The sequence below is a fragment of the Thrips palmi genome, unplaced genomic scaffold (assembly GCF_012932325.1).
Source record: "Thrips palmi isolate BJ-2018 unplaced genomic scaffold, TpBJ-2018v1 HiC_scaffold_3, whole genome shotgun sequence".
NCBI classification, from domain to species: domain Eukaryota; kingdom Metazoa; phylum Arthropoda; class Insecta; order Thysanoptera; family Thripidae; genus Thrips; species Thrips palmi.
This window is the reverse complement of record NW_023144630.1, coordinates 10,195,988-10,214,783: the sequence shown is the minus strand read 5'-3', so window position 1 is coordinate 10,214,783 and position 18,796 is coordinate 10,195,988. Positions and strand designations below refer to the sequence as shown.

The following is an 18,796-nucleotide window of genomic DNA, read 5'->3' as shown; positions in this document are numbered from 1 at the left end:
TCTTCAAAGCAAGCCCATTTCTACACCGTCCCAAAAACGAACTCAAAAAGCCGAAAAAGGGGTTTTGCTGATCCATCATGAATTATTTGACCAAAATTAAGTTCAAAGTATCGTTTGAAGAGTTTAGGTCCAATAAGGACAAGCCCAAGGAGCAAGCCTCCGAGTTATTTCGTTTGGTTTTCTTGGGCTCTCGGAGTAAAGAGGACCGTAGCGCAAAACAAACCATTTTAGATTATTTTTTGTATTTCCCGGAAATTTGCTTTTTATAACTGTCAAATTTAAATTTTGGCGGGTGGCACATCAAGCACATTGGTACCACTGCCATTGGTTGGTAGCCACCGCTGAGCCACCCTCCTATCAAAAATCCAGTCAAATAAGTACGGATATGAGGCACGATTTAAAGCCCTGCAAAATAACATGGTGTCACTGCGCGCACGATTTGAGTCAAATTTTTAACTTCTTTTCGAATCACACTAAAATTTTCGTCTTGATACGCACACATACAGCACTTATCTGTGTACGAAGTACACACATACTCGTCTGTACTCAGAACGGACAGGTCATCTGAACGGCCAAATGCATCTGAAAGCATAAAATTGCCCACGAAATGGATCTCTGGCTTCATATTTTGCTTTGAGACGGCTCAAGGTACTTGATCTCAGTAGTACTATCGTCGTTTGATTGCAGTTGGAAGAAGTTGTAACAGAAATGTCAACACGAAATGTTATGAGGAATTTTGTCCTCAACATCACATTGTTTTGTGCGAATGAATTTTTCGTACAAATTTCGTGCAAAGAACAGCACACAATTTTCTATTTTAGTGCAAAGTAGCGCACCGAGAAAACCTTACAAACTATTTTGGGCCTTACAAAGAAAAGTAGTTTGTATAACAAAGTATTTTGAGCATACGTAAGCTTACAAAGAAAATACTTCGAAATTTACGAGCTATTTCTTCGTATAACAAAGTATTTTAGTTTGTTATACGTATGCTCGAAATACTTCGTAAGGTTTTAAGAGTGAGTACAATTGTGTACCACTAATTCAGTTGCACAAAAACTGTGTTGTCTCGTACGACATTTGTTCGAAAACATTTACGGCGCAGATATCATCCCTGACCTTGATTCGACATAATTATGTTAAACCTGATGAACTTTTAAAATTCCACGTTCAGTTGTCATCTGCCTGCACAGGTTAAAGTAAAGCGTAGTATGACGTCTTTCGTGAAGCGCACAGTCTGTATACCACAAACATAGTTGTCTTCTTAGTACACACTTACAAACGCATACTTGGCCAACCACGCACTTACAAACGCGTGCATGGCAAGTGCACACTCACCAACGCATGCATGGCGACGTATTACTCCATTCAAAGCAAAGGGATTTGCAAGTGTCTCCTTGCCAAGCAGCCAAGTGTGTACTTGACCAAGTATGCATTAGTAAGTGTGTAAGGTAAAAAATCAATTATGGGTCACATTTTTGAAAATTCGAAAGTAAGGCCTTTAATTCTGACCTGGTGACAAAAGTGCATGTGCGGCCTTCAACTATGGTCCTTGGACTAAGTTTTGAAGCATAGTAGCCCCGTCTATCATCCTTATTTACTAAGCTGTGACTGTTTTAAAAATAGTCTATTTTGGCCCACAATTGATTTTTGGAACCAGTTGTGGGTCAGCATTGTAGGAAGCTCAAATTTGGATATGATTTGCTTAAATACGAGAGAAATTCACTTCTGAATTTATTTTTCGGAATCGTGAAAACTGCAGGATCTGTAGCACAATGAATCAATTGTGGGTCACATCAATTGTGGGCCATTTCGTCTTTTTGCTTGTAAATTGACCACTTTTGCAAGACATTTTCTTATTTTCATTAATTAAAGGTCCCTGGTTCTCAATAAACCAAGCAGACACGTTTTTCACTCAAAGAGGAAAAATACATAAACAGGCTAATTTCACTCTGAGACAGATGTGAGTGAAACGTCCTGGATTAGAGATGAAACTTTTGTAGTGCATATTGTAGGGCCGCCGGTGTGGTAGACAATCCAACACCACACCCTGTCATGAGGTATTGCTACAATTTATTATCTATTTCAGTCAGAATATTTAATTTGTAGGGATTAATTTGACTCGTTTTAACAGGGCCGGACTGGCGACTGGCCACGGGTGCCTAGCCAGCAGTTGGAGAGCGGTCCCCTTCCGGGCGCTATGTAAGCCCCGCAATGCCCCCCCCCCCCCCCCCCCAACATAAAAGCCTTATAGCATGGCAGACTGGAAGAGCTAGCGTTGTCATCCGGGGCTGTAGCCCAAGCTTAACATAACCTTCGTATTGTAGTACTAAATGTGACAGCAGAAAAATGGAATTTACTGTGATCCATCAGTCATCCAGAAGCGCAGAAAACAAAAAATAGCAGGAAAACTACCTGAAATTCGTCTAAATTAATGGGTCTGACATGGTAGCGAACGCTACTTTGCCAGCACCCGCGCACCATGGCATCGAATGATTTCGGCCGTACTATGGTAAATTTATGTTCCCTGACCTATTATGAATCTAAATCAGCAAGGGCGTCCAATTTTATCTCGTAATAGCTTCACGGTGGCAATTTGAAAAACACACGATTTTTCGCCTCGTTGGATGGGCGCCATTTTCACGACTTTTTGAGGGGCCTTCCTTCGAAGCCTGATAGGAGCCGTTACAGTCGTCGCTCGGACATACACGCTATTTGGGAAGACAAAGAAAGGTTAGAGGAAGGTCTACCGCGAAATTCAAATCGATTCAATCTCTGTCGGGTCTGCGGTGACCCGTCGAAAAAAATGACCCACAATTGATTCGTGACCCACAATTGATTTTTTACCTTACTTGCAAGCATGCATTTTTAACTATGTACCAAGTAGACAGTTGAGTTCTAGTGTCCGCCCTTCTTGAAGCGTACAAGAGCTCAAGAGCTCATCCGCTTCTTTCCTCCTATCTAAATGCAAATCTTGAAGCGTAGTTGTGCGCTTGAATGACGCGTTAACTACGCTGTAGTCTTACCAGAGCGAAACCCTATAATCAAATATTCACTGCCGAAAACGTCTGACATCTCATCACAACTGCAGTAGGCGGTCGTTTCCTGTTACATCTGACTTTAGATTTTGTTCATCACCTTTCAGGTTCAAGACGCCTCTGAATTGTCGCATCTGCCAGTCGGTTATCCAGTATTGAAGCGGAACTTAAAACCGGAAGTGGAGGCTGCGAGTCACCAGGTGAGCCCAAGCCAAGCCAGTCCGACATCGGCGCGACCGGACCATCATTCGTAACTTCCGTTTTTCATCCTCCAGCCTTCAATCTTCAACGTTGGCGACGCAGCCCCGGAGCACCGTTACTGTTCGCAGTGCGACGTGGTCCGAGTATCCAGCCGGTTCCGCCAAGGCGTGGTCTACTGCAACCCACCGTCGTGTCTCGCAGTGAGAGGGATCCGGTCGTTCAACTAGCCTATCGCCGATCTTCACGAAAAAAGAACCGAGGGGTAAGTGACATCGCATCTGCAGTTGGCTTGTTTTCACGGTCTGCTGTTAGAATTGTATAGAATGCTCTGCACAAGCTCAAAACGTAACGAGGTGTTTCGAACATATGTAGATGATTTCCATTGTTTGACGAAAGGCCCAAACCTGTACGTAACAGAATCTGGTCCCAAATTCGTCTGAGCCTTCTGTACCTTCCAATTACGGAACACCTGTCCTTTTTTCCATAACCGTTTTCATGCGTATGCAGCAAGTATACTCTCAGACTCGTATTGACTTTTTTCTCTCCATGATTGACTTTTTATTCTTTGCTTCCGTAGTTTTTGAAGCAGCAATAATATGTAGTATTTCCTTTGTAACCATGTACAATATTGTCCGCTACAAAGTCTAATTTGTCATCAACTTAAGACTTTTTTTTTAAGTCAATAGGGTACTACGGAGGAAATGCAGACCGGAAGTCACCAACAGAACGAGAAACAAACTAGCGTCGCGACGCCGCGCTGAGCGGTGTTCGGGGCTGGGATGGGCAGAGTGGGGTCAGCTCGGGTCAGCTTGCGCGCGCCGCCTGCAACCCCACTCCGACAATTTCGACCTTCCGACCCCAACCACCGCTCAGTAGCTCAGCACGGCCGCGCGACGCTCTTTTGTTTGTCCCGTCTCGTCCTGTTCGTTCGCTGACTTCCGGTTGATGTTTTCTCCGAAGTACCCCACTGCGTACTGACTGACTCTTTGCCAATGGCAAACTCGAGGGGGAAATCACTCCTAAAACCTGCGACCCGACTATTACGCCTATAACGCTCTACAAGGTAGGTTTACGCCAGACCGCGTCTTGGCGTAACAGGCTTCGCGATGTCTCGCTGCCTGTTCCTCCAATCCGCGCCTGGCGTACCTACCTTGGCCTGCGGCGCTAGCCTGCCTTCGGCAGGCAATTGCTTGTCCATCGTCGGTTACTTCTAACCTTCATTCTAGATTCCTTGTAACTATTTAACTTGTCGGGGCTGAGGGGCTCTGCCCCCCCAGACCCCCTTCTTCAAGACAGAAGTGATCTGCCTGCAGAAAACTCGATTTTTCGCCGTTTTTAAGGTGTTTTTTGGCTATAAAAACTGAACCAGTTGAGCTAGGATAGTGAAATTTCGCGTGTGCCGAGCCAAGGACATGCCCAAAATGTGTGCAAAATCTCACCGAGATCGGCCGAGCCGTTCAGGAGGAGTAGTGCGGACAGACACACACACACACACACACACACAGACAGACAGGAAAAACTTTTCAACCCCAATGGAGTAACAGGCTTCGCTATCGCTCAGCCAATTACACCTCAAAATATAGCGATTTAGCTGAAAACAGACCAAAAAAACCCGTAAAATAGATCAAATTTTGAGAATTTCAGCTATTACGCTACTATTACGCACACTATTACGCGTGCTATTACGGACAGAGTGACCCGACTATTACGCGAGTGCTTTCCCCCTCGGGCAAACTGAATTGAAATCAACATAACGAACAATATGTTGCATAAATATTGAGGAAATAGTACTTACTTTTTATTGACCTGGAAAATACTCTTCAAGAGAAGATAAAAAGTCTATGAAAGTCTGAGGGTGACGGACTTTGCGTATTTTGACTAATTTATGAAAGAAGACCGCACGTAGTTCCTGCACTGTTATCTCAAGTTTTGTATTGCACTCATTTCAAATGCCACAAATGCTAAAAGTAGCCTTTTAGTCACTGCCTATTTTGTGACACTTCTCACAACAGAAAAATTAGTGAATTGTTACAAAGTGAAATGAAATCGGCATGAAAAGTGCAGTCCAGGGCTCTCATGCTCTACAAGTGCCGTCCACTTAAGACATAACCTGTTGTTCTTTTTACCACAGTTTTCGTAACTTTCGGTGAAGTACTCACACTTTTTCTTGCAGTGTTGTGTAAACATTAGACAAACCTTGCCCATCGATTTCTAATGCATGCATGTCCCACACCAGGACTTGCATTCATTTTCCTCTGAATACGGTCAAAACGGTTCCTCGTTTTCCCAGGAATTCCCTGGAAATAGCTTTTACGTTCACAATCGACTTCATGGAAAAACCAGTTTTCGTTTTTACCGTGAAGGCTATTCTTTCTTTGTTAGTGGTGACCAATTATTTCTGTATTTCAGGGACTCCTCATTCCCAAACTCATAATGGGTCACGACTGTCCAGTGTGCGGCAAGAAGAATGAGTCCGCGTCCAAGCTGACTGTGCACCTGCGGACCCACACGGGAGAGAAGCCATTTGAGTGCACGGTTTGCAACAAGAAGTTCAGCCATCGTTGCAACCTCAAAACGCACGTCAGGATCCACACAGGAGAGAAGCCATTGGAGTGCACGGTTTGCAACAAGAAATTCAGCGAAGGTGGCAGCCTCAGAAAGCATCTCCGGACCCACACAGGAGACAAGCCCTTTGAGTGCACGGTTTGGAACAAGAAATTCAGCCAAGGTAGTAGCTTCAGAAAGCATTTCCGGACCCACACAGGGGACAAGCCTTTTGAGTGCACGGTCTGCAACAAGAAGTTCACTGAAAGTGGCAGCCTCAGAAATCATCTCCGGACCCACACAGGGGACAAGCCTTTTGAGTGCACGGTTTGCAACAAGAAGTTCATCGATAGTGTCAAGCTCAGAGTACACCTCCGGACCCACACAGGGGACAAGCCCTTTGAGTGCACGGCCTGCAACAAGAAGTTCACCACAAGTGGCAGCCTCAGAATGCATCTTCGGACCCACACAGGAGAAAGGCCCTTACAGTGCACGGTTTGCAACAAGAAGTTCACGGCAAGTGGCAGCCTCAGAATGCATCTCCGGACGCACACAGGGGACAAGCCCTTTAAGTGCACGGTTTGCAACAAGAAGTTCCTCCATGGTGGCAATCTCAGAGTGCATCTCCGGACGCACACAGGAGACAAGCCTTTTGAGTGCACGGTTTGCAACGAGAAGTTCAGCCAAGGTGGCAGCCTCAGAAAGCATCTCCGGGCCCACACAGAAGACAAGCGCTTTGAGTGCGCGGTTTGCAGCAAGAGGTTCCGGCAAATTTCTCATCTGAAAACGCACCTGCGAACTCACACTCAAGGACACGATTTGAACATCCAGTCGGCAAACGGGAGTTAAGTCAAGATGGCAGCAGTCTCTACTCCGCACTCTCGTTGAGGAAAAACGGCAAGCTGTATTTTTCCGGAAGACGATTACTAAGCGACAGGCCTAGGTGTAACGGTTGAGACTGTTCGCGAGGCGCATAACTAAGATACTTTTTCCGGATTTGTTTAATGTTAGGAAAACTATCCGTGTCTCAATCTCTTGTCATTTACAAGCTTATAGTTTTTTTCTCATTGTTAGATGTTAAATGGGAAGTCATTTAGAACAATAGGACTGGGCTTTGGAAGTCTTAGGCCCTCATTTGATTACGATTTTATTTCCGATTCGAATACATGACAATATGTGAATTTGACTTTCCGTCTCTGAAATATGACTCGTTTATTTTAAGGACGCTTCCGTTGATCTTTGGAAGATGGCATGGATTGATTGATTTTGGTCAACGTTTCATAAGCCTTCTCTCAATTTGACTCTGTTGCACGTTTAATGATGTTACTTGTATGCACTACTGTTTTTGCCTCCATATTGAATAAAAAAGTATTATTGACGTGTCCATTTTTTAGTTAAACCAAATGTTATATCTTAGAGCAAGCCCATTTCTACACCGTCCCAAAAACAAACTCAAGAAGCCGAAAAAGGGGTTTTGCCGATCCATCATGAATTATTTGACCAAAATTAAGTTCAAAGTATCGTTTGAAGAGTTCAGGTCCAATTAGGACAAGCCCAAGGAGCAAGCCTCCGAGTTATTTCGTTTGGTTTTCTTGGGCTCTCGGAGTAAAGAGGACCGTAGCGCAAAACAAACCATTTTAGATTATTTTTTGTATTTCCCGGAAATTTGCTTTTTATTACTGCCAAATTTAAATTTTGGCGGGTGGCACATCGACCACATTGGTACCACTGCGATTGGTTGGTAGCCACCGCTGAGCCACCCTCCTATCAAATATCCAGTCAAATAAGTGCGGATATGAGGCACGATTTAAAGCCCTGCAAAATAACATGGTGTCACTGCGCGCACGATTTGAGTCAAATTTTTAACTTCTTTTCGAATCACACTAAAAATTTCGTCTTGATACGCACACATACAGCACTTATCTGTGTACGAAGTACACACATACTCGTCTGTACTCAGAACGGACAGGTCATCTGAACGGCCAAATGCATCTGAAAGCATAAAATTGCCCACGAAATGGATCTCTGGCTTCATATTTTGCTTTGAGACGGCTCAAGGTACTTGATCTCAGTAGTACTATCGTCGTTTGATTGCAGTTGGAAGAAGTTGTAACAGAAATGTCAACACGAAATGTTATGAGGAATTTTGTCGTCAACATCACATTGTTTTGTGCGAATGAATTTTTCGTACAAATTTCGTGCGAAGAACAGCAAACAATTTTCTATTTCAGTGCAAAGTAGCATACAATTGTGTACCACTAATTCAGTTGCACAAAAACTGTGTTGTCTAGTACAACATTTGAACGAAAACATTTACGGCGCAGATATCATCCCTGACCTTGATTCGACATAATTATGTTAAACCTGATGAACTTTTAAAATTCCACGTTCAGTTGTCATCTGCCTGCACAGGTTAAAGAAAAGCGTAGTGTGACGCCTTTCGTGAAGCGCACAGTCTGTATACCAAAAACATAACTGCCTAATTAGTACACACTTACAAACGCATACTCGGCCAACCACGCACTTACAAACGCGTGCTTGGCAAGTGCACACTCACCAACGCATGCATGGCGACGTATTACTCCATGCAAAGCATAGGCATTTGTAAGTGTCTCCTTGCCAAGCAGCCAAGTGTGTACTTGACCAAGTATGCATTAGTAAGTGTGTACTTGCAAGCATGCATTATTAACTATGTACTAAGTAGCCAGTTAGGTTGCTAGTATCCGCCCTCCTCGAAGCGTACAAGAACTCATCCGCTTCTTTCCTCAATTCTAAATGCACGGGGGATAATCTTGAAGCGTAGTTGTGCGCTTGAATGGCGCGTTTACTACGCTGTAGTCTTGCCACAGGGAAACCCTAGAATCAAATATTTACTGCCGAAAACGTCTGACATCTCATCACAACTGCAGTAGGCGGTCGTTTCCGGTTACCTCTGTCTTTTGATTTTGTTCTTCACCTTTCAGGTTTAAGACGCCTCTGAATTATCGCATCTGGCAGTCGGTAATCCAGTATTGAAGCGGAACTTCAAACCGGAAGTGGAGACATGAGGTGAGCCCAAGCCAAGCCAGTCCGACATCTGCGCGACCGGACCATCATTCGTAACTTCCGGTTTTTATCCTCCAGCCTTCGATCTTTATGTTGACGACCCTGTCCCGGAGCACCGTTCGCAGTCCGACGTGGACCGAGTAGCTAGCCGGTTCCGCCAAGGCGTGGTCTGCTGCAATCCACCGTCGTTTCTCGCAGGGATCCGGTCGTTCAACCAGTGTGTCGGCGATCTTCATCAAAACAGAACTGACAGGTAAGTGACACCGCATCAACAGTTTGGTTCTGTCTTCACGGTCTGCTGTTAGAATCGATTAGAATGTTTGGCACGCACTCTTAACGTTACAAGGTGTTTCGAGGTTATGTAGGGTACCACTAATTTTTATTGTAAGACCAAAGTCCCGAAACAGTACGTTACAAAATCTGGTCTAAAGTTTGTCTCACCCTTCCGTACCTGCCAAATACGGAACATCTCTCCTTTTTTCCGGAACCGCACCCTCAGATTCTTATGATGAAAGGGTCATCGTAACAAACGTACTACAACAATATCTTGCGTAATACGATGAAATCGTACATACTTTACACTGTCAAAGCCATATTGACTTTTTGTTCATAGCAGCAGCAACATTTCGTAAGTAACATATGAATTTCGCAACAATAATACTAATAAATTTGTTCACATGCCACGAATAAAAAGTCCATTGTATATGTACAATTCCATAGACAATCTTTTTAGTACATTACTAACAAGTTTGTTCATAAAATTGTTGATAAATTTGTTGAAGAAAATTTACCAGAATAATCACCGGCAAAACTTTTGTCGTTACTAAACGACACTTTCAATGCTAATTTTTTCAGCGACAAGATTTATTTTGGAACGGATAGCTTGTTGGACCACTTGTTAGTCAGCGACAAGTATTGCAAGTCCATAAAAATATATGTAATGTCTGCGACAAATATTGATCATGTACATAGAATTTTATTTGTATGTACTGACTTTATTTATTAGTTACTACTGACTCCGTTTCTTTCTTACTTCTGACAAAATCTCTTAGTAGGTACTAACAAATTAGTCCCAGAAGGCCTCCATCCTTCTTTTAAATAACTAGTGACAGATTTGTTAGTAAGGCTAACATAAAAAATGTCAATACTTTTACACATAGATTTTTATCAGTAAGATACCTAAAAAATTGTTCATAAATTACATAGAAATAATTTTTAAGTGAAAGTACAGACAAAAATGTTAGAACGGCTCTGAGAGTGTACGCTGAAAACTAAGCATATTACGGACGTGCACATATATGCGTTCCTCAGGATGTAAAACCATCGTAATACGTATGAAAACGATCATAAGATGTTGAGTGTGCGTTCTCATGCGTTCACATGCAACAGGTATACTCTCAGACTTGTATTCACTTTTTCTCACCAGTTGCTATCAAATATTCACAGTTCCACCAAAGTCAATAGCGTATTGACTCTTTGTCAATAGCAAACTGACTTAAAGTCAACATAACGTCCAAAATCTTACATAGATATTGAGGAAATAGTACTTTTTGTGTAAAATACTCTTCGACAAAAGATAAAAAGTCAATACCAGTCTGAGAGTGACAGACTTTGCATATTTTGACACAGTAATGAACAAGAAGACCGCACGTAGTTCTTGCATTGTTATCCCAAGTTTTGTAACGAACTCATTTCAAATGCCACCAATGCGATTATGTAAAGCAATCATTTAAGCTTTTTTGGTCACTGCCAGTTGTGTGACACTTCTCACATCAAAAAAATTAGTGAATTGTTACAAAGTAAAATAAAACCGTCAACGAGTGCAGTCCATGCCTCTTGATCTCGACAAGTGCCGTCAACTTGTTATTCTTTTTCCCACAGTTCTCGTAACTTTCAGTGTACTACTCACACTCTTTCTTGCAGTGTTGTAATCGTTAGACGATCCTTGCCCATCGATTTATAGTGCATGCATGCCCCACACCTGAATTTGTATTCATTTTCCTCTCAAGGCTATATTTTCTTTGTTAGTGGTGACCAATTATTTCTGTATTTCAGGGTTTCCTCATTCCCAAACTCAAAATGGGTCACGACTGTCCAGTGTGCGGCAAGAAGAATGAGTCCGCGTCCGGGCTGACTGTGCACCTGCGGACCCACACGGGAGAGAAGCCTTTTGAGTGCAAGGTTTGCAACAAGAAGTTCAGCCAACGTAGCAAGCTCAAATCGCACCTCCGAATCCACACGGGGGAGAAGCCTTTTGAGTGCATGGTTTGCAACAAGAAGTTCATCGAAAGTGGCAACCTCAGAAAGCATCTCCGGACCCACACAGGAGACAAGCCCTTTGAGTGCACGGTCTGCAACAAGAAGTTCACCCAAGGTGGTCATCTCAGAGCGCATCTCCGAACCCACACAGGAGACAAGCCCTTTGAGTGCACGGTCTGCAACAAGAAGTTCACCCAAGGTGGTCATATCAGAGCGCATCTCCGAACCCACACAGGAGACAAGCCCTTTGAGGGCACGGTTTGTAACAAGAAGTTCATCCAAAGTGGCGACCTCAGAATGCATCCCCGGACCCACACAGGGGACAAGCCTTTCGAGTGCACGGTTTGCAACAAGAAGTTCAGCCAACGTAGCAAGCTCAAATCGCACCTCCGAATCCACACGGGGGAGAAGCCTTTTGAGTGCATGGTTTGCAACAAGAAGTTCATCGAAAGTGGCAACCTCAGAAAGCATCTCCGAACCCACACAGGAGACAAGCCCTTTGAGTGCACGGTCTGCAACAAGAAGTTCACCCAAGGTGGTCATCTCAGAGCGCATCTCCGAACCCACACAGGAGACAAGCCCTTTGAGGGCACGGTTTGTAACAAGAAGTTCATCCAAAGTGGCGACCTCAGAATGCATCTCCGGACCCACACAGGGGACAAGCCCTTTGAGTGCACGGTCTGCAACAAGAAGTTCAGCCAAGTTGGCGGCCACAGAAAGCATCTCCGGACCCACACAGGAGACAAGCCTTTTGAGTGCACGGTTTGCAACAAGAAGTTCACTGCAAGTGGCAGCCTCAGAATGCATCTCCGGACCCACACAGGAGACAAGCCCTTTGAGTGCACTGTCTGCAATAAGAGGTTCCTCCATGGTGGCAATCTCAGAGTGCATCTCCGGACCCACACAGGAGAGAAGCCCTTTGATTGCACGGTTTGCAACAAGAAGTTCAGCGAAGGTGGCAGCCTCAGAAAGCATCTCCGGACCCACACAGGAGACAAGCCCTTTGCGTGCATGGTTTGCAGCAAGAGGTTCAGCCGAAGGTTTTATGTGAAAAGGCATCTGCGAACCCACACCGAAGGAAACGAGTTGAACATCCAGTTGGGAAATGGGAGTTAAGTTAGGATGACAGCAGTCTCAACTGCGCACTCTCTTTGAGAAAAAACGTGAAGCTGTATTGTTCCGGAGGAGGATTACTAAGCGGCAGGCTTTAGTGTACTGGTTGAGACTGCTCATAAGGCGCATAACTTATATATTAAGTCCCAATTTGTTCAAAGTAGGACTCCAACTTCTTCGTGTTAATTTTTTGTCTTTTTACAAAATTATAGGTTTTTCTTTTCATTTGTAGGAGTTAAGTGGGAAGTCATTTAGAACAATATGATTCGGCTCTGTAGGTCTTAGATCCTCATTTAAAATTGATTATATTTCCGATTCGTATACATGAATATATATGATTTTGACATTCCATCTCTTAAATAAGATTCGTTTGTTTTAAGCACGCGTTCACTGATCATTGGAAGAGGGCGTTCATTAAACCTTGTCACCGTTACACAAGCTTTGTATCAATTGGACTCATTTGCACGGTTTATGATGTGCATACAGTGGATACTTTCCTGCACTGTTTGTACCTTTCTTCTGAATAAATAAGTATGATTGACGTGTCCATTTTTCAGTTAAAGCTTATGGCCAAGCCCATTTCTACACCGTTCCAAACCAAATACTGTTCAATTTAAAAAAAAAACTCCAGAAGCCGAAAAAAAATTCGCCGATTCATTTTGAATTATTTGACCAGAATTAAGTCTTCAGTATCGTTTCTATAGAGTATATGTCTGATGACGACAAGCCAAAGGAGCAAGCCCGAGAGTTATTTCGTTTAGTTTTCATGGGCTCTTGAGTTGGGAGGGCCGTAGCGCAAAATTAACCTTTTTAGATAAATTTTCGAATCTCCCGGCGATTTGATTTGTATTCATTATCAAGTTTAAATTTTGACGGGTGGCACACCGATCACATTGGTATCACTGGCATTTGCTGGTAGTCACCCCACCGTTAGCGCGACTCCTTGAAAAACAAGGAAAGATGGAAAACTTCAAGGAAGTCCCTTGGAAGTGTGCTCCCATTCCAAGGAGGCTCCCTTGTATTCCAAGGCCAGTCCCTTGCTTTCTTGGACTCCAGATGGGTCACGTCGTCGACCACGTCATGAGGTCCCCGATGACGTTTCCCTGGGGTTCACCATGATGACCCCCATGTTTCACTGCGCCGTTGAGGCTGCCGGCTCTCACACTGGCCAACGCCGAAGTCCGTTTTCTTCTACGTCCTGTACTTTCGGAGATACGAGGACGTACCACGAGGCCGCCGTCCAGGCGGAGGAGGAAGTGGTGATTTTTTCGAGGCCAAAGGAGCTCTGGCCACGAGCCTGCTTGATGTCGGGACTTTTGACTTCGGAATCGGGTTATGGGGGTGCCATCGGCCGGCCAGACCCTCGGCCTGGCTGGTCCTAGCCGCGCTGCCCCAGCCGAGGTGGTGGGGATGACTCCGTGCCAACTATCGAGTGGTCAAGGCGTGCCAGCTAACGGTAGTCGCAAGAGAGAAACAAGTCCGTATAGGTCTGGGAGTGTACGAGTGTTGATTATGGATGTTCGTAGGTAAATGTCAGATCAAGTTGAAATTTTGTCAGTATGTTGTTCAAAGCATAAGGATCTCCCGGAGTTAAGGGGAGGTTCTACTGAAAATATTGCATTTTTCAAATTGAACCCCAGTGTAAAAAATTGTTGCAGATGTATAGTACTACATAGTTAATAGTCAAACATGAAATTTAGAGCCCAATTCCTCCCTCCAAATCCAGTCGAAGAGGTTTTCTCAGCCTATTTTAGCAATATCTTAGAAAATTCTCCTACGCAAAGTATTTCAACGTAAACTGATGATCTTGACATTTTTCACTTCTTTGGCTCATATGCAATAAAGCGTGGCATCACCAAGACATGGGACCCAACAAATTAATTTTGACGTTGCTTTTCAGAAAAAAAGACACTAAAATATCAGGGTTTTTACCATTTTCTTGTAATTTTATTGACATGCTTTCTTAAAAACACAGCTTATGATTTTGTTATGGTCCCAGTATCTTACTAATGCCACGGTTTATCAATTATGAACCAAAGAAGTGAAAAATGCCCAGAACATCAGTTTACGTTGAAATACTTTGCGTAGGAGAATTTTTCAAGTTACGACTGGATATAGCAGAGAATTCCTCTTCGACTGGATTTGGGGCTAGGTATTGCTCTCTCAACTTCAAATTTAACTGTTTACTGTGAAATACTTTAAATTTACAATGAATATTGATAATGGGACTCAATTTGAAGAAAGTAAGATTTTCAGTAGAACCTCCCCATAAAAAAAGGTGTGCGTTGCGCGGATCAAAAGCGTTCAAACTTGAACGTTTTCTTGTTCAAACGAAAAAGTACCGTACCTTGGTCAAAAATTCAAGTTTTGTCATAGATTTTCGTTGACCCTGCCTATTTTGACGCCAGGAACTCGCTCCGCTAAACAGTTTGCCGAAAATTTGAACGCAAATTGCATTTTCAAAATTGAGCCTGACCGGGGGATTACGGCGCCGTAATCCCTACCTGCGAGGGTCAGCCGGCCGGCCGCCGGGCCCAGCCCCCTGACTGTTTTCTATTTGGAAAACGCGCCTCTCGGTCAGCGGCCAAATGGAAGAAGCTGACTGTACAGAACGAGTCAAAAACAAAATCTACAGCAAATCTGCAGAAATGCATAGATGATTCAAAGATAGCAAGGATGAACAAAATAAGCCCCTCAAAACTCGAATTTTCTCCACGCCCGTCCAGTGGACCCTGCATACGTGGAAATTGCATAATATCACGCTTAAAGATACTCTGCTAACTGAAGTGAGTACAAAGTGCACTCTTATTAAAGCATGCTTCCAAGCACACTCTTATTTACTGCATACTTGCCAGGCACACGCTAAAGTAGAGTGTGCCTGTCATGTACACGCTAAAATACACTCGATTAGTCCTACACTGGTTAAACTAAAGCGTAACTCTATGCTTGAGTCAAGCATTAAGTTACGTTTGAAGACGTTACGCTTGAAATGAAGCATACATTGCACTCTCATTCCAGGAACGTGACATCACGTTGAAAGGAACGTGACAAAGTGTCACGTTCGTTTAAGCATTGTGTCACGTTCGTTTGAATGTGAACAAGCTGATTTTTGGCCAATTCACACCCAGACGAATGTGACACAATGCTCAAACGAACGTGACATTTGGTCACGTTCGTTTCAGTGTGATGTCACGTTTCTGGAATGAGAGTGTGGAAATTCCCCCATGCATTTAGATGGGGAGAATCTTGGCGGATGAGCCTGTTACGCTTGAAAACAGAGGGTAAAACTACGCTTTAGTTTTACCAGTGTATCTAAAAGCATGGCCCAGTTTAGGTGTACTTGCCAGGCACACTCTTTTTAAATGTGTACATGCACTGCACACTCTATTATGGCGTATGCCTGGCAAGTATGCTGTAAATAAGAGTGTGCTTGGAAGTATGCTCTAATAGGATTGTACTATGTACACACTTCAGTTGGCAGCGTGCATAAATTGGCTGAGCGATAGCGAAGCCTGTTACTCAGGTGGGGTTGAAAAATTTTTCCTGTCTGCGTGCGTGCGTGTGTGTGTGTGTGTCCGCGCTACTCCTCCTGAACGGCTCGGCCGATCTCGGTGAGATTTTGCACACTTTTTGGGTATGTCCTTGGCTCAGCACACGCGAAATTTCACAATCCTAGCTCAACTGGTTCGGTTTTTATAGCCGAAAAACACCTAAAAAACGGCGAAAAATCGAGTTTTCTGCAGGCAGATCACTTCTGACTTGAGGAAAGGGGGGTCTGGGGGGCGGAGCCCCCCAGCCTCGACAAGTTAAAAAGTCAGGCCAATGCAGCCCTCGGCACGAAATCAAATGCTGTTTTGACCTTCAATCACGCAAATTGGTATGCGGATGCCTGGAAAAGAAACCTAGCCTGCCGAAGGCAGGCAAGCGCCGCAGGCCAAGGTAGGTGTAACGCCAGGCGTGGATTGTCATAACTGGCGCAGCATCGCGAAGCCTGTTACGACAAGACACGGTCTGGCGTACACCTACCTTGTTTAATCAAATACACGCAAAATTTTGTGCACGACGGTACACAAGTTTAAAGTCATGCATCGCACCACGTACAAAATTGTACATAAACATTTAGTGTGGTTTAACATTTCCACTGGAATATTCCACAAGCGCGCGGATCAAGCCGCCGGTAATCCCTTTGCCGGCCGGCCAGACCCGCGGTCCCGGCCCGGGTCTACCTGCCCGGCAGGGTGTGGACGCTTCCACTGTGGCAAAAAGCTACGGAAAATTCTGTAACCAGCTTGTGGTAACTCCGTAGCCCCCTTGTCAGGATTCTCCGAAGGCTCTTTCGGTACTTTCCGTTGGACCGCATAGTCTTCTCCGTAGGACCTTACAGTGATCTCCGTCGGACCTTGCAGTCTTCCAGGTCCTACGGAGAAGACTGTGCGGTCCTACGGAGAATACTGTAAGAGCCTACGGAGAATACTGTAAGAGCCTACGGAGAATATTGATAAGAGGGCTACGGAGAATCCTGGCAAAAAAATTACCAGAATTTTCCGTACCTTTTTGCCACAGTGTCGCTTGGGGGCCGGCGGGCGCCCTAATCCGTCCCCGTTTTGGGGCAGCCCAGGCCAGCCCAGGCGGGCCGGTGCCCCCACCAAGTCTCACTGCACCGTGCTGCCCGGCCTCAGGTTACACTGCAAGAAAAAGTGTGGATAGTACAGCAAAACTGTACAATAAACGTACAACATGTATTGTTTAAAGTACAACGAGAATTGTGCAAATCACGACGACTGCACAGCACTCGTCATGCCGGTTCCATTGTGCTTTGCACAACAATGATTGTACTTTAAGGGGGCTCATACATGTTCAAAGCACTTTTTTTTTTAAAAAAAAATAAATTGATGTAGACGGATTAAGATTTCACAATTTCTGTGTTAAAATATTTTAAGATAATTGAGTAAGCTTCATTTTGGCTTAAGGGAAAGTGACTTTGGACATTTTTTGGAGATTTAGTCGAAACATTTAAAATTTTGCTTCTCGTAAGATTTTGTTTGCATACTTGCTCAGATCTGTGGGAAAAAAAATCAGGGAGACTCATCCCCAGTAGTGTCATAGAATTGACTACAATGGGCTTTATATCTGCAATAGTTTTCAAGAAAAAAAATAAAAACAATTTTTTTAACAAATTTATTAACAAAAAATTGTATTTATTTTTTTCTTGAAAACTATTGCAGATATAAAGCCCATTGTAGTCAATTCTATGACACTACTGCGGATGAGTCTCCCTGATTTTTTCCCCACAGATCTGGGCAAGTATGCGAACAAAATCTTACGAGAAGCAAAATTTTAAACGTTTCGACTAAATCTCCAAAAAATGTCCAAAGTCACTTTCCCTTAAGCCAAAATGAAGCTTACTCAATTATCTAAAAGGATTTTAACACAGAAATTGTAAAATCTTAATCCCTCTTCATCAAAAATTTTTTTTAACTTGTATGAGCCCCCTTAAAAGTCCAATAAATTGAAATTTGTTGAAATACTTGTGTCAGATGTCCCAACTAATGGATAAAAGTCCCTTTCTACTGCATGTTCTCATACAATAAGAGAGGGGCCCCACTCCTATAAGTTACTGAGTTATGGAGGTTTACGTAAACTTTTAGTCGTTTCTCCCAAATTCTGCTCACGACAGAAGATTGGCTACCCAGCCTTCAGACTCTGGCAATTATATCTATTCCTAAATAGGCCAAAGAAGGCGTCACCAAGTCGTCACCCTCTGTTTTATTATCTGCCTTAGCTTTTCTGAAAGAGACAAGAACAAGATCAAAATTTGGCAAATTCTTTCATATTTGAAGGAAAAGAAAAATAGGCCTAGTTAAACGGCTTAATCAAAAAGAAAAATAGGCCTAGTTAAACGGCTTAAACAACCTCTTCTGGACTGATACCTTCAAACCTGCCAACGCCATCTTTTCCCTATGCAAAAACAAGTATAATTGCCAGATTCTGAAGACTGGGTAGGTAATCCTTTGTTGTGAGGATAATTTGGGAGAAACGACAAAATGTTGTAAACCATCTCAGAAACCATTGGGAGTTGGGGCCCCAAACTTTGGGAATAAATTTATCAAATAGTGGATGAATTTTGACCACAAATTGAACTACCTGTGTCAATTATTTCAAGAACATGCTAATTTCACTTTTCACTATCCTTAACAACAACTTCCAATGGTTCCACTTGATTTGACTCTAAATTCCCCTTGGTTTAGGAAGTTTAAGTTGAGATGACTCTGTTTTCCATTTTAACGGAAAGTCATGGGTCATAGAAATCCTCTACGCAGTGACCCAACACTTCTGTTGTCTATCTCAAAATTTAACTTATGCTTCTTCAACATTTTATCATGATGCAAAACATCCATTAGTTTAGTTTAAACTGAGCCAAGAAGCTGAAAACCCAATTTTCATCTTTTTTCAGGAGTATCAAAATCTGTTGGCAGGGTAAACTAAATCCAATCGGATAAACAATTTAGTTGCTTCTTTCTTTACAAAGAAAAGCCAAAATCAAAATAACTGAAAATTTTCAAAAGTGTAACATCACTGTAGACGGTTTCTGTGATTTG

At 43.4% G+C, this 18,796-nt stretch overlaps 2 protein-coding genes across 25 annotated transcripts in view; both read left to right on the top strand.

The window, feature by feature from the left end:
• The window catches only part of LOC117648017 (gastrula zinc finger protein XlCGF57.1-like), a 35,509-nt gene extending 22,771 nt beyond the window's left edge, over positions 1 to 12,738 (top strand). For 15 of the 24 annotated variants that reach the window (XM_034390139.1, XM_034390131.1, XM_034390138.1 and 12 more), the window contains 5 exons: positions 3,143 to 3,235; positions 3,311 to 3,498; positions 8,744 to 8,828; positions 8,904 to 9,078; positions 10,881 to 12,738. In XM_034390139.1, coding sequence (XP_034246030.1) covers positions 10,905 to 12,200 — 1,296 coding nt within the window. In that variant the 5' untranslated portion in view covers positions 3,143 to 3,235; positions 3,311 to 3,498; positions 8,744 to 8,828; positions 8,904 to 9,078; positions 10,881 to 10,904 and the 3' untranslated portion in view covers positions 12,201 to 12,738. Of the gene's footprint in view, positions 1 to 531; positions 649 to 2,868; positions 2,888 to 2,989; positions 3,064 to 3,142; positions 3,236 to 3,310; positions 3,499 to 7,606; positions 7,839 to 8,000; positions 8,235 to 8,286; positions 8,438 to 8,536; positions 8,665 to 8,743; positions 8,829 to 8,903; positions 9,079 to 10,880 lie in introns of those variants that run through there. The other 9 variants (XM_034390146.1, XM_034390147.1, XM_034390145.1 and 6 more) reach the window with 9 other exon arrangements.
• LOC117647848 (gastrula zinc finger protein XlCGF17.1-like) lies at positions 5,670 to 6,629 on the top strand. Its single transcript, XM_034389821.1, has one exon. It carries the CDS (start codon positions 5,670 to 5,672, stop codon positions 6,627 to 6,629), a length of 960 nt encoding a protein of 319 aa, XP_034245712.1.
• Positions 12,739 to 18,796: the final 6,058 nt, after the last annotated feature.